At 40.0% G+C, this 17,400-nt stretch overlaps 1 protein-coding gene across 1 annotated transcript; it reads right to left on the bottom strand.

Annotated features, from left to right (window-relative positions):
• Positions 1–3,231: 3,231 nt before the first annotated feature.
• Positions 3,232–15,261, bottom strand: slc1a3a (solute carrier family 1 member 3a). The gene is made up of 8 exons (XM_040155709.1): positions 15,057–15,261; positions 13,857–13,994; positions 6,373–6,577; positions 6,034–6,076; positions 4,944–5,212; positions 4,616–4,849; positions 3,903–4,097; positions 3,232–3,417 (listed from the first exon to the last, which is right to left on the bottom strand). Exons 1-8 carry the CDS (start codon positions 15,238–15,240, stop codon positions 3,279–3,281), a joined length of 1,407 nt encoding a protein of 468 aa, XP_040011643.1. The 5' UTR covers positions 15,241–15,261; the 3' UTR covers positions 3,232–3,278.
• Positions 15,262–17,400: the final 2,139 nt, after the last annotated feature.

The raw sequence follows: 17,400 nt of genomic DNA, 5'->3' as shown, positions 1-17,400 counted from the left end.
AACAAAGGAACTGTTCCATTTCCTCAAGCGTGTAGAAGAAAATATTTGGTCCTTTACATCATCCAGTTTTGCATTCATAAAAGGAACTAAAGGGATTATTAGTTTGGTCATTAGGTTTGATAAAAGAATGATTACAGCATCTTTACATACGCAGTCCTCAAGTAACCTTTACAATTTGAATCTACAATGAATGTACACTTTTATCTACATTTCTCTATACAAGTACAGTATATTCAGAAGAATCTCCTATACAAAACAGTTTCTATGTAAATGTTACATTTGTTATACATACTGAATTACTTCAAATACAAATCCGCACTTACGAATTCAAGCTAGCTAAAATAAAAGATGGCGAATTCAGTGAAAACCATTACTTTACAGCATGCACCCATGGTAAATTAAATGAAATAAGCGTTAGATTATTATCTATGGGAAGCTGAACTGAACATATTCCGGCAATATTTGAAAATTATATATCCAACCTACTGACTACCATTTTAAGAATTTAATATAAAACAAATATTTCATACTGCGAGTTAATGTTTCAACCAAATAATTTTTAGTTCCATGCCCTTGTTAGAGGGCCTAGGTAAGGAACTGACTCACAATCATCCTTAGAATTGATTGGAAAGACAATGGTTACTATCTTCCTATTGAAACAGAACTGCATTCTTGTGCAGGTTAGTCATTTATTAAGGAATGGATGGGTGTGATTTAATTAAATTGTACAGAAATTTGGATAATATTTTTGTTGCTTTTTTTTGGTTGTAATGTGATGGCTTCAAATTCTGATTTGATAACAGTTCAAATTTTCGTCTGAGCAAATTTACAGGTAAAAACTTGGCTGTTTGATTTTGGTATGTCAGTCTCAATGATTGTGGTTTACGGAATATTTCTAACAAAAAACAATGTTGGATAGTTGCTCTCTAACACTCTAACAACTTTGTTTGCCTAATAATAGCACTTAATGTTCTTGGCTAGATAGGGGTTCTTTAAGGTAAAAGGCATCATTCATCAAGTTGAAATCTATACACCAAATTATAGAAAATAAAGCCACTAATGTCTGTACAGAAGTTTGTAAATAGACAGCCCTTTTCTGCCAAAGACGTTGGCCTGGTTACCCCAGTGTGCATGCAAGTTACGCAACACTTTCATAGTAGTCAGATAGATTTTTACTACCATTTCACTTAGATTTTTGAAACCACTCAGACAAAAGAAGAGCAGCAACTATAAAGCCACAAAAAGTTTGCGCAAGTTTGGACTGTAATCTGCTCACACCAATACTGGCCTCTAGTGGGTGAGATTAGACATCACAGGTCTGAGAGAGGTCGGATATGTCTTGCAGGCCACAGGCCACCAGGCTCTAGATTAATTCATGTTTAACAGTAAACAGCTGCCACCCTATGGCAGATACATGTAGTACTCTTAGGAAGCATCATAGCACAAATCCTTAGAAAAACAATGCAAAAGTGAACCATTTCAAATCTACACAGTGTCAGGAAAGCCCACAACAGACCTTCCTCATTAGTGGAACTCACTTGGGTGAAATATATCCTAGCTGTAAATTAACTGAATTTGAACCCTCCAGTCATGTGAGAGGTAGGTTTGCAAATTAAGAAGAGGTTAGTTGAGAATGTGGTTCAATGCAGTGCAGTGGTTTTCCTAAGAAAGTATGCAACCTTGGATAAAAAGCTCGCCCCTACATCTTGGTCTCACTGTCTCACAGTCCTCTCATCTCATCTCTCTCTCTCCCAGGCAGATGAGCTGGACTTCTCTTCTTCTGCCCCTCCCACCACCACTGAGACACACCAGGGTCCTCTTGTTCTGCAATTCGTGGCGAGACAAGTGTTCCACTATACCTGCACCAATAGAGTCTCCAAGGACATTGGTGGTGGTGGTGGTGCGGGTGTCTGCTGGAAGGAGGAAGGACAGAAGAAGGGGGAGAGAGAGAGGGAAAGAGAAGAAGAGAAGACAAAGGAAGAAGAAAAAAAAAAAGAAAAAAAAAAAGAGACGAGAGAAGAGAAAAAAAAACAAGAGAAGACAAAAGAAACAAGAGAAGACAAGACAAAACAAGAGAAGACAATAAAAGAAAAGAGAAGACAAGAGGGGACAATACAAGAGAAGACAAAATAGGACCAGATAAAAAAAGACAACACAAGAAAAAAGAAGACAAGACAAGATAAAAGAAGACAACACAAGAAAAGGGAAGACAAGATGGGACAAAACAGGAGAAGACAAAAAAACAAGACAAAACAAGGGGACAAGAAGATGACAAGAGGGGACAATACAAGAGAAGACAAAATAGGACCAGATAAAAAAAGACAACACAAGAAAAAAGAAGACAAGACAAGATAAAAGAAGACAACACAAGAAAAGGGAAGACAAGATGGGACAAAACAGGAGAAGACAAAACAAAACAAGACAAAACAAGAGAAGACAAAACAGGACAAGATAAGAGAAGACAACGCAATAGAAGACAAGCGAGGACAAAGCAAGAGAAGAGAAAACAAGACATAAGAGGACAAGACGAGATGAAACAGGAGGAGAGACAAGAAGACAAGACAAAATAAGACAAGACAAGAGAAAACAAAACAATACAAGACAAAATAAGAAAATATTAAAAAAACAATAGAAGAGAAGACAAGAAAAAAAGAGAAGAGAAGAGGAGATAAAAAACAAGACAAGACAAAAGACAAAAAAGAAAGGACAAGAGAAGACAAAATAAAAAGAGACAAGAGAAGACAAAATAAAATAAGATGGGAAAAATCAAATAAAGAAGACAAGAGTATGAAATATTAAACAATTCCAGCGACGATATTGCAGATTAAATCCACGTGGCACGTTTGTATATGTCTTTACATAAGAAATATCATCAGAAAACTGGAGGCATAGTCTTTTATCGCTCCAGTGAATCCTTAAACCACATGACACACAGCTAGTAGATAGGAGGAAGTAGGGCTTTGCACTGGGATAGGATGCTGACTGAATAAAAACCAGATGGATTGAGGGACATGGAATGTGAAGGGAGTGTCTCTGGAAGCTGTCCCATAATCCACTCAAGAGCATGTAGTACACCAATTTGATCCATCGAAATCCCCTTGAGTGAAATAGAATAAATACCACACTGTATTTGTTTTCCTCATGATTAAAACCTCTTCATTACTGTCTATAAACTGACATTTTCCAGTTTATTCAGTGCTATGACTAAAAACTGGTGCTATTTTTTTTCGACTTTCCCATTTAAAGTGAAGTTTTCTAAGATGTCATATAGTCGATACTTACAGGAACCAATCAACGGCAATGATGAGCGTGATGTCATCAGTGGGCAAGCCTACCGAGGTTAAAACTATCACCATGGTAACCAGTCCTGCCTGTGGGATCCCAGCTGCTCCAATACTGGCTGCTGTGGCAGTGATACTGATGGGAAAAAAAGGTAGAAAAAAAAACGGATGGAGAGAAATTTGACCGTATTTGAATTGTGTAAAAAAAAAAAAAAAATTTACAGTGCAACTGGAAAAAAGTACAGACATGTCCTAGGTTTGACCTTTCAACCATCCATTGGTTACAGCACTGAAAGGGGTCACTTAAATTAATTCCCTCGGCTAGTTAAACAGCCAGACTGGTGGTTAGAAAGTCATTCATAAAGCTGAAACCTGTGGTTTTGAGGCTTGGAGATGCTTCACTTTGGTTAAGTAGTATTTCTTGCCATAATGAAAGACAAATGTAATAGAAATCTTCTCCTGTATATACAAAAAAATTTCATAGTAGGTAAGGTTTATTGAATCAAATCCTTCTGGGAAACATGTTGAATTAGATGTGATTCAGATGGTTGACTGTTTGGCATTATTAATGAATGTTTAAAGAGCAAAACTTGGATTTTGAGTGTTTTGTCTATCACATACCTGATGGTGAGAATCTGTCCAAAGTTAAGGTCATAGTTATTGACCTGTGCGATGAAGATGGCTGCCAGGGCTTCATATAGAGCTGTGCCATCCATGTTAATTGTGGCGCCGACGGGGAGCACGAAACGGGTCACACGCTTGTCCACTTTGTTGTTTTCCTCCAGGCATTTAAAAGTGATGGGCAAAGTGGCAGAACTGCCAGAGGAAGAGAGAAGGAAGGAAGATGGCAGACAGAGAAAGTGTGAGAGTGAGAAAAAAAAATCCCAAATTTGATGAAAATATGCCATTACTTGAACATGATTACAACATTTTTGTTAGTGCAGTTTGTTAGTTACTATTATTTGTTGTGTTTATATTTATATATTTAGTCAATTTTATTGTATATAATGAAAATGATACTCTTCCTTATATGTGAAACTGCACTTTATTATCACTCACTGTGGTTTGTTTAATAAACACAATTAGAATCTTACCTTCAGGTTCCAGTGTTTTAGTCCTTAATCCTACTTCATTGTATTTTCATTTCATTTTGTGCCTGTTTCTTTGCCTAACTGTTCCTCAAGCATTGGCGCAATGAAATTTCGTTCCCCTGTATACTAAGTACTATATATGAGAGAATGGCAATAGATTCTACCTTGACCTTGACCTTTCTTGCCAGTCTGTAAGATTTTGAGTTGGACTTAAATTGTGTAACATTTAAGCCAATCACATACCTGGAGGAAGTTCCCAGGGCAGTGATGAGTGCCTGCAACAGCCCCGCGATGAAAACAAAGGGGTTCTTCCTGGTGATGACGAAGTAGAGCGTTGGCAGGACAATGATGGCGTGGATGAGCAGCCCACAAATGACTGTCACCGTGTACATTCCCAGCTGCCCACCCATGGCTGTAATATCCTCCATCTCCACGATCTTACCGGCAATCAGGAACAAGATACCGATAGGGGCATACCTGAGGATTGATGGAATTCGTGCAGTTTATCCAAAAATTAATTATCTCAACATTATCTCTGTTCACCAACCCATCCATCCCTCCTTGCACTTACCACATGATTATGGCAACCAGCCTCATGATGGCTTCATTGAGACAGTCGAAGAAGTCCTTGAGGGGCTGTCCCTGTTCCCTCATGCTCCCGATGATCAGACCAAAGAACATGGAGAACACCACCAGGCCAAGAGCATTGATTCCGTTAACCGTCCCTGGCACTGGGATCATCTCCTCCCGGGCTATGTCCTGGCTACCATTGAGTGTGAATATTGTGTCATTCACTGTTATCTTCACATGGACTACTCTCTTGGCATACTGCGTCTTGAACTGGATTTTAAAAAAGACAGAGGACGGGTTAAATATTGATCAACCCCTGGGGCAATAGCATTTTATGAATAGTTTTATTCAAGGATAACAATTGAGATTCATGGATATTGGAAATCCTAGCAAATATATGTTGCTTGTTGAATATGATATATTGTAATAATATAATATATATTGTTCATATAGATCTAGGTTATTGTGAAAGGGATATATATTTGACATCAAAGCTCAATAAAAGCATTTCAGAATGCAGTTATTTGTTTGGGCTTTTCCTATATTAGCATCTTTTAAACAAAATTTCACAGTCCTCCTCTCCGTGCTTAAATGTGTGAAAGTTGTACTGAGACAAGGGCCTCGGTTAACAACACAGATGTGTCAGGTGTAAGCATGGGCAGATAGATTAGATCATTAGGTGCCCATGAAAAAAGACCCATCCCTGTCTGAAATTATTGCTGTAAACCCCCTTTTTGCAATCTTTATGTTGGACCTATGAGCAGAGACTGAGGCTACTAGTTAAAGAAATTAAATCTGATGATTTTGTGTATGATTGCAAATTTAGATTCATTTTCTAATAGTATAAATTAATTTCCAGTGTAACAGAGTTCTCTAGTAAGTAGCTCAAAGTCCAAAAGAATTACAATGGCAGAATGAATATACAATATACAATACAAAAGAAAAAAACATTAAATAGAAAGCCGGTACTGGAGAGGCTTTAAACAGAGCTAAATGAGCACTTGAGCAAAGAGGGGGACATACTGAGGTGGGACAGTTAAGGAATAAAGCATTTTATGTAACTGCAGGACAAGGAAAGGAGAGAGAGTTACCTGTTTGGTGCAAGCTTCCACAAGGTTAGGAGGAAACATGTTTCTGGAAAACCAAACAAAACAGGTACACTTTCTGTTTTAAAAACAGATAAATTATGTGCAGTGTATAAACTAAAAGGGGCATAGAATGATATTAATTTTCATTCTGTAGCCTTTTTTTTTGGCATCATTTACATCGTCAAATGTCACAGAAGTTAAAAATCCTTTCTCCCACTTTGAAAACCTCCAATCAAAGAGGGATTATGAGTTTTCATTTTTGTTGACAGTATCAGTGCACTGGAGTGCTTATGGGAGTGTGTTTGGTCGTTCGAGGTGCATAAATTGTGTGTGTGGGAGCACCTGATAAGGTCCAGGAAGGCATCAGCAGGGCTGACCTGCTCTATCTGCTGCTGCTTGGTGAACTCATCCTTCGATCCTTTCCCAGGGTGAATAATGAGCACCATGACGATACCGATGAACACAGCAAGGATGGTGGTGGTGGTGTAGTAGACCACTGCCCTCATACCCATTTTACCAGAAGCACGGCTGTCCAGAGCAGCCATGCCTGAAAAGCACATATCATAGAAATGAATGTATATCACACTGTATGCCTTCCAAACAGTTCCTGTAGAGGGAAAAGCAAAGCAGCGACAGTGTTATAAGCCTGTGGCATCATGTAAATTAGCCACAGTACCAGTCACTGAGCATTCAGTAATTATTTCACCGATTGCCTTGTTTCAGTCATTCATTTAATGATAATATATTAGTTATTTACTGTACATATGCTTTACAGTTACAAGTGGCTTTCAGTGCAAAGCATTAGAAAATGTCGATAGACAAAATAACAGAAAAAAAGATCAGTTTGCCTTAGCAGCATCAAGAGAGTGAGGGCATATTTCAAATAGAGTGCAATAATCTAAGAATAATGCTAACAAAAAATACTGTGTTTCTATCTTTGCCTTTGCAGAGATGTGTCACTGACTTCTGTCCCTGTGAGCATACAGTTAGCCTGGGAAAAGGTGCTGTAATTACAGCTGGAATACACCCATCTGGATTATCTGCCTAACTATCGGGGCCAACAAAGAGCGGCAAGAAAAATAATCTTACTCTGACCTTTACTGGCGGAAAACCAACACCTAAGGTACAGCACCCAGGGGCAGATCAAATAGACAAAAATTGTTTACATACTGTATAGTAATATATAGATAATACATTCTAATTTATAGCTGCAGGGAGAAACTCTTTGAGAGCTGATGGTGATTTTGTGCTTTTGCACCCTTCAAATCAACTGCCTTTTTTTTATTTGATCATACAGCAGAATCATATGCTCCCAAGTGTGACAGTAGTTTGTTGTGGACACAGAAAGCAGGCTTAGACCACAATTACAGAATAACAGTCTGACCTCAACGGAGTATCTGTGTCACAAAGAAAAAGATACAACTAAGATGTATCTGCAGTCTGATATGAAAACTGTATGTACTGCAAGGCATATCAAGCCAAGGCATGAAATATAACACAGAGCTATGTTTTATACAGAAAAAAATGTGATGCAGCTCATGATCAATTTACAAATAAAAACTTTGGTTCCTGCTATGTCTGGTAATGTATGCATTCCTGCAAGGAAGATTGGATGATATCAAATTATACATAACCTAAAATATGTGGTGAGTTTAATTTCACAGGGCTGCTGTGTTGCTAAAGAAATAGTTTTGACAAAGCTTGTTCTCAGTTAAAGACTGATAAACCACTGATGAAGTAATACTAAAGATTCATGCGAACCAGAAAGAATGTGAGGGAGTCACAGAACCTGGGGCCTAAGCCGTTCAGGGACATGGATTTGGAAACAGACAAGCAGCCTCAATAGGCATTGCAGTGGTGCTGTATTTTCAAATTGTCAGGTCCTATTATGGCCATTTTCTTCATTCAGAGCTGTACAAGGCAAAGCAGGCTTTGTGTGATGGGAGATGTATGTGTTCCTTTCACATGTGACACTGTGTATATTAAAGTGTGTGTGTGTGTGTGTGTGTGTGTGTGTGTGTGTGTGTGTGTGTGTGTGTGTGTGTGTGTGTGTGTGTGTGTGTGTGTGTGTGCGCATCAATGTGCGTGTGTGCGTGGGTGTACCTACTGGCCCTGCTTTGGCCCGCTCGCTGTTCCTCTTGTCTCAACATGCCCAGGACTTAGGCTTTTATCCCGTTCTTTTTGATCCTCTTCTTCCCCTCCTCATCCTTCCCTCCCTCATTCTTCTCCCCAAAATTCTTCAGCTCCTCTCTCTACCACCTCTTGTTTCAGAGTGCCCCCTAGTACCCTTCCCCTGCTCCTCCTCCCCTCCCAACCCCACATCTTGCCTCCCCATACTCTTTTTCTTGGACGCTGATCTTATTGCTGCAATCCTCTTTCATTGCCACCCTTCTCCCCCCCAACCATCCCTCCCCCCTTCTCCTGCTCTCCTCTTATTCCTTTTCTGACAGCCCTGGGAAAACTTGTTGACTTAGTCAGCCCCGCACACACACAATGATCACTGGCCTGTTGTCCAGACAACAACGGACGCAGCCTTACCAATTCCATCGGTTCAAAAGAGCAAAAGAACAAAGACTGAAGGAGAGCAGGGAGAATGACTTTCTTTCTCATATGTTCATCAAACACAAAAGCAGGCCTACTTTAGGGGGGAGTTGAAGCGCAGGACATAGTAGCAAGTGCAAGAGGTCTGTCCGGAGGGGAAATAAAATCCACTGACGCTTGGCAAAGATCGACTCCACACTTCTAGGAAGACTTTACCTGAAGCCCTACGGCCAGAAAATATCTCCACACAGTCTACGGAGATTAAAGGATTTTACAGGAAATTAATCTATTTTGATAACCAATTTTCATCAGTTACAGCCTCTCAAATGTGCTGCTTTTCTTTGTCTTATATGATCCCTAATTGATATCATTTGATTTTCGAGTGCTGGTTGAACCAAACAAGCAATTTGAACATCTCACTTCAGGGTCTAGGATGCCGCTATCTGCATTTTTAAAATTAATTAATTAATTTTTTTTTTAACTGAATTCTGACATTTAATAGACAAAACAATTAACTGATTCATCAAGAAAGGACAGTATTGAAAATTATTGTTAGTTGCTGCCCCACAAGGGTCACAGCATGCCTCCGATACTGAGTAAGCTATAAAGCCCTATTTTAACTGCGCAAGTGCAAGGAAAAGTGCACAGAGGGAGGCCTTGGGCGTAGGGACTGTGTGAGCAGGCGTCTCCAAGCGCACCTGCCGTTTTGGCTCATGTAAGTGCAGCAGCGCAAAGTGCAAAACGGCTGACTGGGGTGTATTACAACACGGAGGGTGTTGCCATTAATAACTCACTCTGAGTCAGTCACATCACTGGCCTGGTGGCTCTGAAACAGCTCTGTTAAACAAAGTGGGGCATGACGAATGAATGGAAATGCTCAATAAACAGAGAGAGCCTTCTCCAGGAAGTCGTGTTGTTGTCTGGATGGCGCAGAGCAGCACGATCTGAACACACAGCACCTGGTTTATATGACCCCATCCATCCAATCGTATTTCTACTGTATCTCACAGATCACAAATGGTCACATCATGTAAAAGGTGTCACAACAGCATCAGCACCGCAATGAATTTCAAGAATAAAACATGAAATGCTACTTTTGCTAGAAAAAAAAAGAAAGTTGGAAAGGAAGCAATGACATACAGGAATGGTAATCCGACATCTCCAAATTAAACAACAGAATACAGTGGAGTGATTATTTTAAATCGTTTATTTACATTTTAATCATTTACTCCGTCACAGCTGCGCCCTTGCTCTGTATATTTAGTTTCCTCTTTTTGATAAAATCACCAAACTGGTGCAGATCGATGTTGAGCCAGAAACAGATGTGGTTCTGAAAAGTGTAAGACACATTTTCCACCAAAATACCAACAGCTCCCTCTGCTCTGTTCCATTTAAATGAATCTGTTTGAGCCGCTCCTGTCACCTCTGCACCAAGCTCAAAGCTCGGCTTTTTTTATTTTTTTACTCCTCCCCTTAACTCCACACCCCTACTATGTTCGAGTCCCCCTTCCAATGACCTCCTCTGCATTCATCCTCTTTTTCCTCTTTTTACTCCCCTCATCCCCTCTCCCTGCCAAGCCCCTTCTTGGCTCTATAAATACTCTGTGGTGGACTCTCAGCTCTCATAATGAAATGCCTGAGGACAATACGGATTTTTCAGAAAACAGATGTTCAATAGTTAGCTTGAAGTGGGTGAGTGAGTGAGCACATGTGAAATAGATGTTATGGATGAAGATCAACAAGGACCCTTCAGTTATCTGCTCTCTCTCATTGAAACCCATAAGCCCATTTCTCATAATCCTTGATCCTCTGTTCTCCTTCCTGTCTGTCCACTAGTCGGGCTTTCCTTCATTTCCTACCTTTCAGGGCCCCTCTGGACTCTGCTCTAAGTTTTTGATTCCCAACTCAGCCTCACTTTTAGAAAGGATCAAAATTTAGAGACAAGTTCCTTTCAGCTGGGACAAGCCATTTCACTCAGTGGCACAATTCAGTTGAGGTGACAGTCAGTTTGCACAGGGACCATGTGCCAAAAAGAAGTCATAGGAGCCTAGCTCTGCTTCTCATATCCTCTAAAATATGTTTTTCTCAAAGTCATACACCAAGTCGTGTACGTGTGTAAAGCAATCACTGCTCTAGAAATAAATCTAACTGCAATTATATTTAGGCCGGTTCTTAAAGGAAAGATGGTGAATCCAGCCTACGCTATGGGGATAGAAACACAGACAAACATACCGCTAAGTGTGTTAAAACACTCAAGAGCAGGAGATGAGGCCAATGGTATTATTTTTCAACTGAGTTCATAGTTTCAGCAGAAATCTGGAAAATCTGTGAGAGAAAAAAAAGGGATTTTGGATAACGTAAGTTGAGCCAAACCTTTCATAAACTAGAGGTCTACAGCTGTGTTGCAGGAGTTCAAAAATATTGTGTTATGTCATGTCATGTTACATATTGGCCCAAAAACTGTACGTATGAACTAACGCCATGTTAGTCAAAAAGAGGACTCTAACAATCTATTTAATGATCTATTGATTCTCCTGCTTTATTGTTTTTAAAAGTCAAAATTCCTTTAAGACATTGAGTTGTAGCATGTGAGCATGTGCACGTGTGTGTGTGTGTGTGTGTGTGTGTGTGTGTGTGTGTGTGTGTGTGTGTGTGTGTGTGTGTGTGTGTGTTTTGGTGAGACAGTTACTTTTCACAGCTGCAGTTATAAAAAGCTTTTTTGTTGCTGTTGTTATTGTGACCTCTGACCTCAATCTGCTCCACTAAATTTTTAACAAACTGCTATCATGAATGAGTTCATTTGCATCCAGTGTGTTTAAGTTCTTGCAGGGTGTAACCAGATCATGTCAACCCAACAGCAAATATCTTTTGGCTCTACTTTTGACCTGCATAGTGTTTTTGATTGGTTTGGTCTGCGGAATCAGCAAAATGCAGATAATGTATTGCAACATGTTTTATTTTATTTTATAACAAGATAGTCTCATTATCAGCTACAGCGCTGAAGTTTTATAGATGAATATCATGAAATGTAAAGCACAACCTGACAATAAGTCGACCCAATTTTGTGATGAAGACAATAATGACGGGGATGATATTTGTCATTACTGACAGACTGTGATAGAGGGGGCTTTGAGCAGGTTTAACAGTTACGAGGAAGTGGCAGTGGATGTTAGTTTTAGTTAGTTTTATGGCTTTTCGAAGGATAAACAAGTTTCAATTCTATAGGGAAAACCTGATGTAATTTTAAAATTTTGAATTAAATTCTTAATATGGATCTGGGATGACAGTTCAACCTACAATTAAGCAAAGTCAAACTATTTGTAAGAATCGTTGGTGCCATTTAAAGTCTGAATGAAGGGCTAGCCAGTGACTTTGGGAGATTACAGTGATCAAACTTTGTCTAATCCACATTTTAGAAAAAAAAAAAAGTAATTTATTTATTATGATATTTTATTAATCTGCATTTTAGAGTCTTGTTTGTTACAAAGATTAGTACATTTACTGTGGGTGAATTTGCCTTCTATGTGCTGTTATCGGTTTTATTCTTGGTAGTGTTATACTGCCTTTTTGGTTGCTGCAGATAAAATCTGTTCAAACCAGTGCTGTCGCACATAAATTAGGTATCTTATTTTTGCAAGGTAATGCAGGGTAGAATTTCCAAATCAAACTGCACAGTCAAATTACTATTCAATGATTACAGAAAATAAACAATTAAAAACATGATATCCACTGCAACAGATGGTGTTAAGTCTCTTTTTCTGGAAGATGAGGAATCCAAAATTTTAAGGCGGCTGCAGTAATGTAAAGTGTGTTATCTGTAGTAATACTGTAGTCGACTTTTTTTTGGATGGGGCACATACACTCACACATGAGAGAGGAGCTGTGTGTTGGATGACTGAGCTACAGAACCTCTTTGTTGATTTCCACATGTTGTAGCTGCAGTCATGTGACATGATGTCACAGGATGCTGATGTTACACCCCACTGCAGCACAAAGCAGGTTATTATCGGACAATGATTCTCTATTATCCCCTCAGGACACTGGCTTCTTGCCCTGTCAATCACTGCTCAGCGAATGGATGTTTGGTCTCAGCGTGCCCCGTTTACATTTGTTAGTCACTGCTGCTGACTAGTGTTATTGGAAACTCACATGTTTCATAACTCTAAAAATCTATAGTTTTACTTCCATAACAAGTAGAGACTCCGTAACAAACCCACAGCCTCTGGAAGAAAACATCCATGCATGTCTGACTGGTTTATGAACCACATCAACGGTGACGGATGAACTCACTGCATCCCTGGATTAGAACTGAAAACCTCAGTGTCATATGTTTGTGTTGTTCTGAAGCTCAGGAATGCTCACAAATACATGTGAGCTGCAGAGGGTACAAGATGTACGGGGACAGCAAAGTAATCCAGGACACAAATTCTGAATTCAATTAAAACACAGTAAAGTTAGGACTGCTTTGGTCATGTGGTATCAGGATCAAGACCATTACAACATGGCCCAAATACGTGACTGAGACCAGTACTGTAAGTTTAAAACATATCTCTCTCGTTCTCTCTTTGTCTTTCTCTTGCTCATGAGGTCATTCCAACCCTGATCAAAACTGGGGCCAAAACCAACAAACAGCATCGGCTGAACAAACCACTGGCTCACTCTGCCACTCATGAGGTACATGTTGGTCAGTGGAGCCACAAAACAACAAACAGCACTGTCACTTGCATGAACCTTTTACACAGAAAACACACGCTACCGACAAAACATGTAACTTAAATCATATACAAACAGAGTCAGACAGAGGTCCGATTTCTTCCACATGCGAAAACTGATACACCTTCACTTTGGGCTGGTAGAGATACAGTATGAGGGAGTAAAGGATGAATGGGTTTTTGTCTGGTTGGGGGCTATTTCTACAGAGGCAACCAAATGTAAAGACGTCTGTGGAGCCATGCTGAGCACACAGGCAAACAAGAGAAAGTGGTAGGGGTATACAGAAGAGCGCTGTGTGTGGTGTCTAAGTCGTTTGATATGAATTTAGAACAAAACAGTGTCACACAGGCTGGAACAGGCTGGAAGTCTCTAAGCTGTGTGTACTTATTTTAGTTATCTGAGGTACATTTCCCTCCCCAAAAAAACATTGACAACTGAGAAATTTATATACCGTAATGATGTTACACCCATGTGGGAGTGCTGTGTGTAAGCCTTGGGTGTCTACAACAGTGTCACTCTTTTTGGTTAATCTTACAAAACAAAAAATACCATACGCATTATGGTGTCCTTACCTGTAATGAGACTGGAAACCAGCAGGGGCAGCACCAGCATCTGAAGCATTCTCATCAGCAGTTCTCCAGGAAAAGAGAAGAACTTCACTTCCCGGTAAGACATTTTATAAGGCCGCAGAGAAAATCCCAGGATTATACCTGCAGTGACAATCAGATTTGGAAGAAAAGTCAAAATGTTATTTGGACATTCCAAGTTTTTTTTAAATCTAATTTTGACTAGAACCTTAAAAGAGTCCCCGATTTGAGTTGGTTGAATCCAAATATAATTGTTGCAAAATGTAGCATGTTTATGAGTGAATATCAATACCATAGTAATAGTGATTAGTCTTGAAATAACACCGGAAAGATGAAACATCATCTTTGTATCACATGACTACCTTGCAGCCTGCTAAGTAAGAAAATTATTAGTGTTTACTCAAATTTTCACAAATAAAATACAGTGAGCTCATGATCATTGCTCAGGACACTTGTAGACTTGTATACATTAGCATTTGATGACATTTTAACTGAAGAAATTCATAGATTTTCACTTCTGCTATGGCCGTTTTTTAAACTTGAATAGGCTGTGAAAAGGTGTGCAGAAGTTCTTTCTTTCAGTGTCAGCGACATCTATTCTCTCAACAAGCAGTTTGTCCACTTCAGGACTATACCACCCATAGGCCTAGGTGGCTGACTCAGCAGACTAAAGTGTAGAAGATCCTGAATTTAACAATCAGTCATTTGAGTTTGCCATGGCACAGTGTAATCCTAGCTGGGCTGCAGATGTGCAGGCAGTGTGTGGGCCCGGGTCACTTCCTACTGAGTAAGATTCAGAGGTTAATGGCAACAGGGCAAAGGTCAGCTACGGGGTCAGATAAAGGCCAGTCTGCTAAGTTCCTCTGAGTTCCCTCTATTCTGTCATCTGGTGAGTTTGTTTCCGTTCTTTCCCTTCTTCCGTCCTGTTACAGGGGTGTTGGTCACTCCAGATTGATGGATTATTGGGGGGAAGCAGAAAATCTGTTGCCTTCTTCTTTACAAGTTTGAATAGAGGAGGGGTAATGTGGTGATAGATAGAGAGGAGCAGTACAATATCTCTTTCAGTAATCTCCAGTTTTAAATCAACTAAACTAACTAAACTATAAACTAAATTTCCATTAGAGTGCAGTGTCTAAACAATGTCTACAGTGAAAAGAATCCCCCCTAGAAAATGTTCCCACTTACCAATAATGACAGCTGCAATGGTTAAGATGACAAAGGCATTTCTAATGAAGAATCCCTTCACATCATTCTTTGTGATGTTCTCCACTCTCTTTTTAGCCAGCAGTGATCGGGACTGGATCCCAGCCCGGATCTGGTGGAGCCCCCTCCGGGTCCTCTGTGGGTTCTCCCCGTTGCTCTGAGTCATAGCTGCTGCTGGAATCTTCCGATCCGTTGTAATCGTGCACGGCCCTGTACTCTACTAAAGTGTGATGGAAACACTTCTGCCAATTCAATCCCCACCTATTTTTCTTCTTCCTCTCTGTCACACCTCTCCGTTGGTTTGGGGCTTACAAGTTGCCTGATTGAGAGGGAAGGACATACAGTAAGAGTTAGCATTAGATATCTGAGCACTAAAAACAAATCATGAAAGGTGGATAACCGCTCTATCACACTCTTAGTTCAATCACATAATAGAGGTTTTTAACTGCTGTGTATCATTGCTCTGCCACACTGAACTCTCAGTTAAAGCCTCTATGCGGCACATAAAAAGCGAATTCAATAATAAATGTCTGATTGTAACCTCTTTGACAGATACTGTCCCTCATATGTAGAAAATGCACAGTAACAATCATGTAAATTCCTCAAAAATTGTTTTTAAAAACTAAAATACTTAAACTTTTCTTTCAAAGACATGCTGTATACACTGAGTGAGGCACAAATGTCTTGCACCCACAACTGTGAAGGCATGCAGACTTCCTCAAACATACACCCGAGTAACTACAACACATGTGTACAGTTTGGGTCTACTGATACTGATTCCCTCTACTACACATGCAGACACACACAGATACACTTACTGCTCCAATGGTAAAATGCATTTGTAGACATATTAAATGATAGAAGTTGTTTCTGTACCTTTAGACTTGAGCAATAACTTCCTTTGGAGTAATGTTTTTTTTCAGGGGAAAGTTCTGGTTTAAAGTGCGACCAGTGTGAGAGGAACAGAGGCGCTCTTTGGCTGCGAGCTGGTTAGTGTGAGCAACCAGCAATGAAAAGAAAGAGGATAAAAAGAGGAGAGGGGAGGAGAAAGGAAAGGAAAGGAGGGAGCAGCGACAGGGATGAGGGAATAAAAGAGCCAGTGAGAGAATGGAGGCGGCGCTATAGTAGAAGAAAAACTAGTGTTAGTCACTCATGCAATGTGGGCTTGTGGGGAGGTGAGGCGGAGACTAAAAAAGTGAAGTAAGGTAGAGGGGGGGGGGTGCTTTTCAGACAGAGGGGAGCTTGAAGAGTAATGAGCTTTCCAAGCAGGAAAAAGAGAAAGGACCTTCTTGTTTTCTTCTGTCCGTCTCCGCCTTTCTTTCAAATGGTTTTTCACGCTTGATAAGCTCAGCCTGATTGGAGATTCCTGTGGAGAGTGAATCAACAGAGAAGTAAAAGTCCTCAATCCATCAAAAAATATGGAATTGAATTAGCCATTCATACATTTATTTAGGCACATCTCCAACAGACTCACTCATCCATCAAAATCACTCTGCCTTCTTTTGCTGCATTTTAGTACATTACACATTTACACCATACAATGACACTGACCACCAGCTGTCTTTTTTTCTCATGAAAAACTGGAGTCTTTAGTCTGTTAAACTAAACACAGCAGGTAAATATTTACCAAGTGCCAGTGGTACAACTGCTGCACTGCAACTTTTGGCTATGAAAGAAACAAACTGTGCAAACTAAGTCTGGAGGTTTTTGGCAAACACGCAGACTACGGTGCTACTGTGACGATTAGCTACATGTGTGCCAGAAAAACATAATGACCACCTAAGCGTTAGCACTCGAGCGAGTTTAGCAAATAAAACAGTTCCGTGGAGGATGATCCAAACACGAGCAGGCAGGAGTTTAATTTGGCAGCAAGATTCAGGAATTTACAGTTTGGCTGATGTGATTAACACCGAGAGTGTGTATGGAAATGTGTGTGTGTGTGTTTGTGTGTGTGTGTGTGTGTGTGTGTGTGTGTGTGTGTGTGTGCGTGCGTGCGTGCGTGCGTGCGTGTGTGTGTGTGTGTGCATGTGGGTGAATGTGTCTGGAAAAAAAAAATTGTGAGAGAGAGTAAATGAGAGAGACAGAGCTGAAGACATCCTTTCTGACTCATACCAAGGGAATCCATGTTTGGCAGAGATGTTCAAAAATGTTTCGGCCGTCAGTACTACACACAAATACACACACACACACACACACACGCACGCACACACACGCACACACTATACTTAATGCTTCATATGACCTCAGTGAAAATATATAACTTCTCTGACTCCAGCATGTTTCTTGTATACAACTTGAAAACAGAAGAATGCCAATACATTTTTGT

The sequence above is a fragment of the Xiphias gladius genome, chromosome 19, assembly GCF_016859285.1.
Source record: "Xiphias gladius isolate SHS-SW01 ecotype Sanya breed wild chromosome 19, ASM1685928v1, whole genome shotgun sequence".
NCBI classification, from domain to species: domain Eukaryota; kingdom Metazoa; phylum Chordata; class Actinopteri; order Istiophoriformes; family Xiphiidae; genus Xiphias; species Xiphias gladius.
This window is presented reverse-complemented; position numbering and strand designations above follow the sequence as displayed.

Coding starts and splice junctions, on each gene's coding strand:
- slc1a3a (XM_040155709.1), bottom strand. CDS start 15,240: ATGACTCAGAGCAACGGGGAGAACCCACAGAGGACCCGGAGGGGGCTC. Junction 6,578..13,856: donor GGTTTCCAGTCTCATTACAG/GTAAGGACACCA, acceptor TGTGCTTTTCAG/GCATGGCTGCTCTGGACAGC. Junction 5,213..6,033: donor TGGAAGCTTGCACCAAACAG/GTAACTCTCTCT, acceptor TTTAAAATCCAG/TTCAAGACGCAGTATGCCAA.